Source organism: Rosa chinensis, chromosome 4 (assembly GCF_002994745.2).
Source record: "Rosa chinensis cultivar Old Blush chromosome 4, RchiOBHm-V2, whole genome shotgun sequence".
Classification (NCBI taxonomy): domain Eukaryota; kingdom Viridiplantae; phylum Streptophyta; class Magnoliopsida; order Rosales; family Rosaceae; genus Rosa; species Rosa chinensis.
In genome coordinates this window covers 37,625,375-37,636,523 of record NC_037091.1, presented here as the reverse complement: position 1 = coordinate 37,636,523, position 11,149 = coordinate 37,625,375, and the positions used below count along the sequence as shown (strand labels likewise).

General features: G+C 37.1%; 1 protein-coding gene across 1 annotated transcript; it reads left to right on the top strand.

Moving 5' to 3' along the window:
- The first annotated feature begins 6,144 nt into the window (after positions 1–6,144).
- On the top strand, positions 6,145–7,629 carry LOC112199229 (probable xyloglucan galactosyltransferase GT14). Its single transcript, XM_024340273.1, has one exon. It carries the CDS (start codon positions 6,145–6,147, stop codon positions 7,627–7,629), a length of 1,485 nt encoding a protein of 494 aa, XP_024196041.1.
- The last annotated feature ends 3,520 nt before the right edge of the window (positions 7,630–11,149 follow it).

The following is an 11,149-nucleotide window of genomic DNA, read 5'->3' as shown; positions in this document are numbered from 1 at the left end:
AGAGATGTGAGATGTTGTGATATAGGGAGCAGGGTGGCTCCAGGAGAATAAGGATGGATGATTTAGAAGTGTGGATGTTTTTCTACAGGTTTTGGGTTGTCCATTTTTAGGGGAAGTTCTGTCAAATTTTTGGTAGAATTTCTTCTAAAGTGGGCCCCGCAGGGCCTCTTCGGATTTCAGGGTGAAATCAGGAGCGGGTCCTGTCAGGGATGGGTCAGATCTGTTAGTTCGGTATCCCAGATCTCGTCTAGATTCGGTCTGGGTGGCGGTGGCACAGGCTTGGACGTCTGGAGGTTGGGGGCGCCGTGGCGTATTGGTGGATTCGTCGACAAATGGGCGCCGTGAAGCTCCGGAGGAGGCGTGCGCTTCTAATCCCGATCAAGGCCTACCAATGACGACGGAGGGGACTAGTGGAGCGATGATAGCAGCAACGCAGGTCGGACTTCCTGGTGGTGCAACGGTGGAGTTGGCGGCGGGGTCGTGTGATTGGTGGTTGCCACTATTCTTGCTTGATCACCTAGGGCTTGGGCTGATGGTGTTTGGACTATGTCTTTGGGCCAGGTCAATTTGTCAAACCGGGCTGGTTTTTTTCTTGCTTTCTAGCTATTTTGTTATGTTAGTTATAAGTTGTCTTTCCTTTTCAATAAGTCCCTATCGAGTTCAGGTAAGAGTAGATGGGTTGGTCTGGGTGTGTGCACTCTGTGTGCTTTGTCTGCTCTAAGTTGGTGGCGAGTTCCTTACATTGGCAAATGGTCGCAATCTTTTAGTAGTAGTAATGTGTCTGCCCTAAGTAGGCAGCGAGTTCCTTACTTGGTCAAATGGTCGCTGCCTCCTAGTGGCAGGGTGAAACTTAGTGTCATCGGATTTATATTCCGGTGGCAATATAGTGGGAAAGCTGTGTTATTTGTATTGATGCTTCTTCGTAATAGAGTTATCTTTCCGATATGTCACCACAATTATAAAGCGAATAGAGTAGCCAGTCGTGCACTCTTCGCTAGATGGTGCTTGTTAGAATACATGTTTGTAGTTGAGACTCCTGTTATTATCTCAGGAAGTTCTCTTGATGTGCTTTGTAATCTGGGGTATAGGCAACATGTCCCCCCCCCCCCCATGTATTCTGCTGTTTCATTAATCAAGGCTTGAGGGCAGCCGCACCGGCCCTTACTTCAATATATATATATATATATATATATATATATATATATCATATAGATTTACCTGAACATTGTATCTGGCACTCTCGTTTCCTTACCACTCCACCCAACAAATCCATATAAAAGCATCACTAGGCATTGTATAGAACACTACCTACCCTCAAGCAACCTCTCCAAATACTAGTATCAGTTAGAGTGTCATTTAAATTTTTCCCAAGTCTCTCCTCGACAACAACAAAAACCAAATGGGCTCTGGTAGTCCTACTTCAAGTCATGCTCTTCCAATCTCAATGTATCCTTCACTGAATTATAACCCTAGGTCTTCAGCACCTATTCGTTATTCCAACCCAGCAGTTCTTTAGCATCAGCTACTCCAGGCCAAATATCACTACATTTCAGCTGCCAAACTACGTGAAATATCTGAATTTGATGATCAACTTGCAGCAACAATTGTACCCAATTTTATGAGAGCATCAAATCGTTACAATTTTATGGATTCAGGAATTGCAAATTGTGACAATTGTCCTGGATTGTTGAATACTGGTGGTCATAACAACTTTCTCATCCACCAACAAAATCTGTTTTGCTTAGCTTGGGTCTAAGGCACCTCTAGTACCCTATGTGAGTGCAATGCCTTGGATAATTATGAAGGGCTGAGTCCTCAAGTACCTATGTCTATATTATCATCATCAATTTCTTTGGGGCAACTAAGTGGTCCAAGGGAAGAATCCCAGGTCCAAAGTATTACTGACCAGGCTATAGTTCTTTACTTCTGATAGAACACAATTTGTGTCAATGCCAAACACATAAAAAAATATTCATGTCAGTCATATATCATCATCATGATGAATCAAAATTGTGTGTGTGTGTGTGTGTGTGTGTGAGAGAGAGAGAGAGAGAGAGAGAGAGAGAGAGAGATCAATTAAACGTTTCCAAGGGTAAGGAAGGATTGACATACGATAAAATTCCACAAGAAAAATCCATGACCAAACCTCGATGGGTTGGAGACTATAAACAGATCTAGATTACATATATTATAAGCATGTTATGGACACTATATACAGATCATAAACCAAAATAATATTAATATATAAGGAGAGACTACATTAACTTTGGTAAATCATTGATTTATTTGCAACTCGTAACTCATGAATGATAGGAAGCAAAATGTATACGTATTTGCATCTGTGTCTCATGTGACTTAAGAACTCAATGATGATGTAACCTCCCTCCATTTCTCTATAGGCTACCTCTTTCTTTCTTTTTGGACATGACTTAGAGACGCTATATGGATTGGTTGATATCCAGGAGGAAAATAAAAAGAAATATGAAGAATTTAAGGACAAGCTAACATATATTAGTCTCCAAACAGGCTACACGAGCAATAAAATACTTTAGAAATTCTCTGCTAGGTCAACCCAATCTGAAATTTGATCAACTAGGAGATATGATGCCCTAGAAATTAGGAAAAAAGAATTGAAGAAAAGAGAAGGAGCAGAATGTATTATTGTATACTAGCTATAGGAGATATGTGATGAAAGACTAATGTTGTGGCATGTAAGTCCCTATCCATAGCATTGTCTTGAACACCTATGAGTCGCCATACTATACTAGCGTTGTCTATATTCTTTGGACCAACAAAATTTACCTAAGAAATTTCATATAAAATTCTATATATGTATATTATAAATTTGTAATTATTTACCAAATCATATTCCATGAAAACAACATTTTCAATAAGGTACCCAGACTATGGTTAAATGAATTGTAATTACCCAAAATCATAATCCAATGAAGATTTACTTATTTGGTAAAATAGTTAGTTTATTACTATAACAACACACACACACAACCCTTCTCTACTAAGGATATCCTTACCTTATCTTATGGAACGGATTTCCATATTTTGACTACTTTTCAATTGCATATTCACATCTTAACCATTCAATTTTAGGTTCTAATGTATAGATCATCTCTACAAATTTTCAGCCAAATTGATGAGCGTTAAGACATTCAAAACTGCAATTTACAATTATGAACATGAACGGTTTAGGTTGGACAGATTCGGTTGGTTCATTGATTTAATCGAGTTCAATACCTTAATGATCATCAATTTGGCTGAAAATTTGCAAAAGTGATCTATACATTAGGACCCAAGAACTGAATGTTTAAGATGTGAATATATGATCGAAAAGTGGCCAAAATATGGAAATCTGTTCCATAAGCTAAGGTAAGGAAATCCTTACCTGAGAAGGACTGCGCGCGCGCACACACACACACATATATAATTATAAATACAATTAAAATATGTAACTTTTACTTAAAACAAAAATTGCAATAGAAGAACAACTGAGTTCACCAACCTCTCGTTATATCGGGTTCAACTCAACTTATCAACTTATACAAGAACACAAGTATCACTTATTTCGAAAGATAGTCATGGTTAGATACCTAGCTATGTACCCTATAAAAGAAAGATGTTAAAAAAGTGCTTAATTTTTTTCCTCAAGCAATATCAATAAACAACGGATAATATTATAACTGATAATAAATAATAACTAGTCTACAAGTCATACTTATTAGGACCTTCTACTTACATATTAAGCATTAATTTCACTAAACCAAGTAATAGTGGCACTAATATGATTGCATATGCAAGAGAAATCATTTTTAATTTCCTGAATCCTATACGTGTTTTCTTTTGTTACATAGTGGCGTTGATTGATACAATATATTGTGGTATATTGAATATATATATATAATATTTCATGTGTCAAAATATTGTCTTTTGAAAAATTGTGATAAAGTACTCTCCTGAGAAGGACTGCGCGCGCGCACACACACACACACACATATATATATATATATAGATCCTATCCAGAGCGGAGCTCCGCTTTGAAATTAACTTGTGAAGTTCGAGTTTTGGATAACTTTTCGGTCGCATATTCACATCAACCTGAACCGCACTAGCTTTACGACAGTTATCAATGCCTTAATGATCATCATTTTAGCTGAAAATTTGCAGAGATGATCTATACACTAGTACCTAAAAACTGAACGGTCGAGATATAGATATACAACCGAAAAGTGACCAAAAACTCGAACTTCACACATTAATTTCAAAGCGGAGCTCCGCTCTGGATAAAATCTGTATATTTATATATATATATATGTATGTATAATATTTCATGTCTCACAATATTGTCTTTTGAAAAATTGTGATAAAGTACTCTTAAAACATTTCAAAAATGGGAAGTTTTTTCATAAATTAGAGCCTAGTTTGTCAACTGTTGAATGAGATGGAATCATGGAAGTGAAGGACTAGAATTGTCCCATATAGCTTCCTATACAACAAAAATTGGATGAGATCGACAATGCCCTCCCTTAGACACTTACTTTCCTTCAGTTTTTTTTTTTTTTTTTTTTGAAGAAGAAGAAGTAGGAGTTGAACGTACTAGCTCAACATCCTAACTCGAAATTTTATTAATATAAAATAAAAGTACAAAGGAGCTGGTGGACCAAACCAAAACCAGACTCAAGAGCACAGTCTAAAACAAGAGATCGAAAGTACTTGCTAGGAAAAACTAGCCTTAACAAAAACCAAATCTGAAAGAATAGTATCAAGCTACCTGAACCTATAAGCTGGCCATGCATTAAAGTCATGTCCAAAGGCAAAAGATAAGAGCTGAGGGAGAACGCACCAAGCATGACTGCTCACATGGGAAGCACCAAAATTGGCAAGGACATTAGCTGGAACATTACCCTCCCTATAGATGTGTGAAACCTGAACTTGTAAGCTCCTATGAGTCTTGGATTTTGAAAATAGCACACAACCAGTGCAGAATCAGACTCAATCCAAACATTATGCCAACTTCTCAACATAGCAAGGTGAATAGCTTCAAGGAATGCTAGAACTTTAGCATCAAGGGCCGAGGGGACCCTTGCTCTATTTTTACCTTTATCATTATCATAAAAAATATAATTTAATAATTAGTGATTGAATTAATTATAACTGATAAGTTCAAAGCTTTTTTTTTTTTTTTTTTAAATAAGCAGGTGTCAGTCCATTAAATAAGTAGAGAGAGGCATATAATACACAGTAAGTCACTCAAATTTAAAGCTTAATTGGTTATAACCTCTTACTTTCTCTTCAGCCAGTTTTGGGTTCCGTAACTCGATTATTAGAAAATTATTTTGGTTCCTTCATATTGATAGTTGCATGAAAACATTATAGCCGAAACTCTCAGTCTCACTCGCTGGAACAAAAAGAAAATGAAAGCTACCGCCCAGTACCATTTGGTCTAGTGGCATAGTCTCCCCTTCGTAAGTAGGAAGTTGTGAGTTCGACTCACGAAAGACTAGTTGTAGCATTTGAGTTGTTTATCTGATAAAAAAAATTAAATAAATAGAAAAAACATGAAAGCTACCATACTAGATTCCATGCAGAACCAAAACAAGATTCATGAACTAGTAAATTTTTTTCCCATATCTATATGAGTTGCTATGATCGGAGGGGACATAGCACCCAATTTTCATTCATTTTTACCACCGTGGAGGCCTGGACATAGCTGTTTAATAAGCACCCAATTAAAATTAAAATTTATTGTTTAATAAGTATTATAGGAATTACAGTGCAGGGTTTAGTATGCTAGTTTTAGGGTTTTAAACATATATGGTTAGAGCATAAAATCATTCAAACAAAAAATGGGAGTGGTTCAAGAATCCAGAGGCATTTAGGGAAAGATTGACCCCTCTCTTTGCAGTGAATCAGTAACAACTATTCTACTTAATTTGTTTAGATAAATGCATATAAACATAGAAGGAAAGTCTTTCTCAATTTTAATCACCATAGAGATATATATATTTCCTCTTTCACAAACAAGGGTTTTCTATCTTTCATAAGTTCTATCATCTTGATCTGCTTTCAGACTTCAGTGAATCAGTTTGAGCTATTCTATTGTACACTCGGAGATCTGCTCAAAAGGACCGAATGGGGAAACCACTTGCTGGAAAGTGCTCTCCAGAAGTTTGGTTAGGCATTCTCTTCTCTTTTATTTTGTGCTTTTTTCTGCTTCCCTTTGATTACCCAAGTAATTTTTTGGGGGTAAATAATGGTGTTAGTCTCTTTGAAAACAAAGAAACACACCCAATTGGTATTGTAAAGAATCAGTCGATTTCTGTTATCAACCAATCTACCACAGATTCATGCTCTGGTCGTTACATTTATATCCATGATGATCTTCCTACCAAATTTAACTATGATCTGATCAACAACTGTGAGTCTCTTACTGGAAGTAACATGCCCAATATGTGTCCACACATAAAGAATTTCGGTTTTGGTCAGGAAATTAACAACTCTGAAGGGGTTTTAACCAACAAGAGATGGTTCTCCACTAACCAGTTCTCATTAGAACTCATATTTCACAGCAAGATGAAGCACTATGAGTGCTTGACAAACAACTCCGCTCAGGCTTCAGCTATTTATATACCAATCTATCCTGGCCTTGAGGAGAGTCAACATCTGTGGGATCCAAACCTCACAGCCAGAGACTCTTTCGGTGAAGAGTTTTCCAAGTGGGTTTCGAGTAGATTCGAATGGAAGAAAATGTGGGGGAGAGACCATTTCTTTGTTTCAGGGAGGGTTGCTTTCGACTATAGGAGGAAAACAGACAACATTTCTGACTGGGGTAGTACACTCAGGGTCTCGCCAGAGTCTAACAACATGACTATGTTAACAATTGAAGGAAGCTCACGGACAAATGATATTGCTATACCATACCCCACTGGCTTTCATCCTGCAAAGGACAGTGAAGTGTTTCAGTGGCAGAACAGAGTGAGGGGGCAAGAAAGGCCTTACTTGTTCACTTTTGTTGGTGGACCAAGGCCTGACCAGCCAAACTCTATCCGGGGCAAACTTTTTGATCAGTGTCAAGCCTCAAGTACTTGCAAGGTACTAAATTGCCATTCAAGTGGGATCAATTGTGAAGAAACGGTTACTGTTATGAGGGTGTTTCAGAAATCAGTTTATTGCTTGCACCCTACAGGGGATACATTCACCAGAAAATCAGCTTTTGACTCTATTCTGGCTGGTTGCATTCCTGTTTTCTTTCATCCGGCTAGCGCTTATAACCAGTATTTATGGTACTTGCCTAAGAATTACACCAAGTATTCTGTATTTATTCCAGTGAGGAAAGCACAAAATTTGAAAGACGGTAGCATTGAGAAAATCTTACTTGAAATTTCAAAGGACATGGAATTCGCCATGAGAGAGCAAGTGATAAGCCTAATTCCAAAGTTGGTGTACGGAGATCCCAGGTCAAGATTAGAGACCAAAGATGCATTTGATATTGCTGTCAACAAAATACTTGAGAGGATAGAAAATGTAAGGAAGGTGGTCAGAGAGGGGAGGGATCCTAGTATCGGATTTGCCGAGCCGGATGGTAATAAGTTCCTATTTCCTGAGGAGCTAGAATAAATTTGATAGGATGCAATGCAATTTTTTTTTTTTTTGTTATTGTTATTATTTCATTATTATTTTTGGAGGTTGGTCCATGAGGGATGGTGACAAAGTGGGTTAGTACTTGGGAGTTAGGGCTACCATGGATCAAGGATCTTCTCCTCTCTAAATGTAACAAGGAAAATTCTTATATTGGCTGAAATATAGAAAGAATGAAAAAAAATCAAGCATAAATTTGTGTCAATTTCTCTCCTAATTTTTTCCCTCCATATTGATCTGCGGTCTTAGATCCATTCTACTATATGTTTCTTCAACACTATAGCTTGAAATTTGCAGCGGCTACACTCCTTGAAACACTTCAAGAAAATACTAGGATGAAACTAAAAAAACCTAGAGAGGGGTGAATAGGCTTTTCCTACAGAAACCACAACTTTTCTTTAATTCAAAAAACCCCAACAAGAAACGTTAAAGGATTGAAAACTAGATATGAATCCCTGAATATAGCAGTGTAGATAAAGTACAGAAAAGAAAGGTAAACACAATCACACAGCAATCAAGAGAGACTAGAATTGTTTGCGCAGTAAAAACCTCAAAATGAGGAAAACAACTGCAGGGCCTTAACTCTATAAAGCCCTAGTGAAAATCAATTCACTTAATGGAAAGATACGAGTTCTCTTACAAACAACCAATAGCACTGACCTCGGCTATACTTACTAGACTCATTCTAGAAGGTTGTATGATCACTTCTTAGTAAATCTTCTCCACTAATGAACTGCTCTCACTGGTAGGATCGACAGGTACTGACCTCGACCTTCAATCTTCTTTGCACATCAACAACTCCAAATGACCTCGAAAGTATTTGATATGCAGTATATGATTGATAAATGAAAAGGTGTTTGACTCAACAATCTACTTTAACATGGAACAAGTAGATTACTGATCTGATTTGAAGCACATCACTATTCAAAGACGAATGAAGCCTTTTTCTAAATCACGATGGATGAACACCATCTTTTTCACATCAAAAGCCTAAAAAATGAACACATTTTCTTGCCTTTTATAATATACAGACTCCCCCTAAAACCTTGGACAATAAAGACACCAAAACCTAATTGACTCCTTATATGGAAGGGACATATCCTAAAAAGATATTCTACAAATAAACATGATTTTATCCCTAATAAAAACGATAAGACTTAACTAACCAAATCATATAGAAAAATATCCTTTTAAGACACAGCCAATGAATGCGCACAAGACGTGAAAAAAAAAGAAACAAAATCCGACGACCTAACCTGAGAGAGATTGCATAACAGATTGCAATCCCAGAATGCATGTAAGTTTACCTATATAAAATGCAAATACATATGCTCTTACCTGAAGTACATCGAAGAGTCAGCTGAAGCTTTGCATGACCATACATCACTTCCAGTTTACACTTGATAACTCTAGCAGACCTATGACTCTTGGTTTTGTACTAGGAATGCCAAAACCTTGTACTTACAATCTCCCCCTTTGGTATTCCTACACAAAACAACCCTATAATAACCATACTCCCCCTCAATCAGTACAATACATTCCAAAAGCATGATATTCCATAATAAGCATGATATCCTTCCTTATTCCATAAGCATGATATCTTTCTTGAAACACTTTTAACAAACAAACCAGTGAAAAGCATGTAACATATAGAATTAGCCCAACTTCTTCTCCTTTTTGTCTAGGAATGATAAAGGGCACCAACAGGATAGAATTACCATCACCTCATGCAGCGAAAGACTATGAACAATGGATGGTAAAAAAAACATGGTGGAGTTCATATAGTAAACTCTGAGCTATAAACCACAAGAACTGTATTCAATACTATCGCATGAGAGAACGATGCCATAAGAAACCTGAACATGTTGATTAAGAGGCATGAAACCGTACCAAAACTCCCAATTCATATATAGATGCAATCAACATTCATCCAACACTCATTTTGATTCACCCAGAAACATGAAAATTAACAAGTAGTACTCATATGCCCCCTTAATCGATTCATCTGGACAGAATGAATAATAAAAAATGATCATGATCATGATAACACACAATGAGGTGAGATTAGTCGCAGAAGTGAGAGGAAAAGAAAAAGCAAAGCATTTAGAGAAAGTGATTCGATGACTTCTCAAAGACAACAATGAGTCAAGCATAAGTAACACTACACAGTAATCTTGAACAACAAGCATTTAGACACAGACTTGGGCTAAAGCATCTCTTAACTTTGTGGTAAAGTGATCAAATGTTAATATGGGGCTTCAACTTAAACTAGGATCAACCAGAATTAGATCTACAAACACTACTCTTCTTTTCTCAAGTCCTCCTTATATCACCGTGTGAGCACATATATTTTCTTTTGAAGCCTTCCACACATTATTCAAAAACACACATTTTTTTTTTCTATTTGTGCTGCGACTCATATAGCGAGCCTTATGTCAGTGGCTCCCAAACCAGTTGGTTTTAGGGCACTAAGTGTAACAAGGACACTCCAAATGACACATCAACTCGAGTCGTTTAAAAGCATCAAGATAAACCACCGGGAGACCAAGCCATTCCTATTTCTTCGTCGTCACAACCGAGGCCTGTTTACTTTAGAAATAGCCTGGCCAAGCTCCATATTGCAATGAATTTTTTTTTTCAAGGAGCATAGAATTACGAACACCAAAAAGAGTGCAGTTTGTGAAGGACTAATCCCAGATCACTTAGAACAAGATGTACCCCCACAAAAGACTTAAGTGTGCAAGTGAATATAGCAAAGTTTGGGAGAGTGAACCAGCCATAATCTTTGACTAAAAACCCGAGGTAAAAAGAAGAACATATAGTGCTCTGCAACCCTGACCCATGATCGAAAATGAGAGCAAGAATCAACGATCTCAATCTAACGTCAATTTTCCACCAAACACTTCAGGATTGAAATCTCACATGCAATCTTAGTATAGACAAATGCATTCTGCTGAAACTAATTAATTTTCTTTCCGTCTAATCTAAATGAAAGCACACGATGAACATGCAGAAGCTACAAATGCATATGAACCTATTGAGGGAGAGTATCAGTACCGAGAACGCACACCAATGGCATTCCTAAGTGACTCAAAAAGAACATTGTCTAAAGGTTTTGTGAAAAGATCAATCAATTGATGTTCAGAAGGCACGAACACAAGTTCTAGAAAATTTCTCTCAATCATGTCACAAATAAAATGTATTCTCATATCAATGTGCTTTATGCAAGAATGAACTAGATTCTAAGATATATCATTATATCAATGAGAAGCAAATTATCACATAAGATGATAAGATAGTTTACTTACCTGGAGGATGACCATATAAACTTTGACCATTTGCTTCCTCCAAAATCTCTCATTGCTCCAATTGTTCATAACCACGTAATCTGTGACCTCTTCATGTCCCCTTATCTGGCATTCTTGATCTTGATTTCTATAACACTTGTTCATCATCAATATGCAAACATCATCCCAAAGGTTTGAGCTAAGCCTGCAAC

Excerpts from the sequence above, each read along its gene's own strand:
- LOC112199229 (XM_024340273.1), top strand. The coding sequence starts at position 6,145 with ATGGGGAAACCACTTGCTGGAAAGTGCTCTCCAGAAGTTTGGTTAGGC.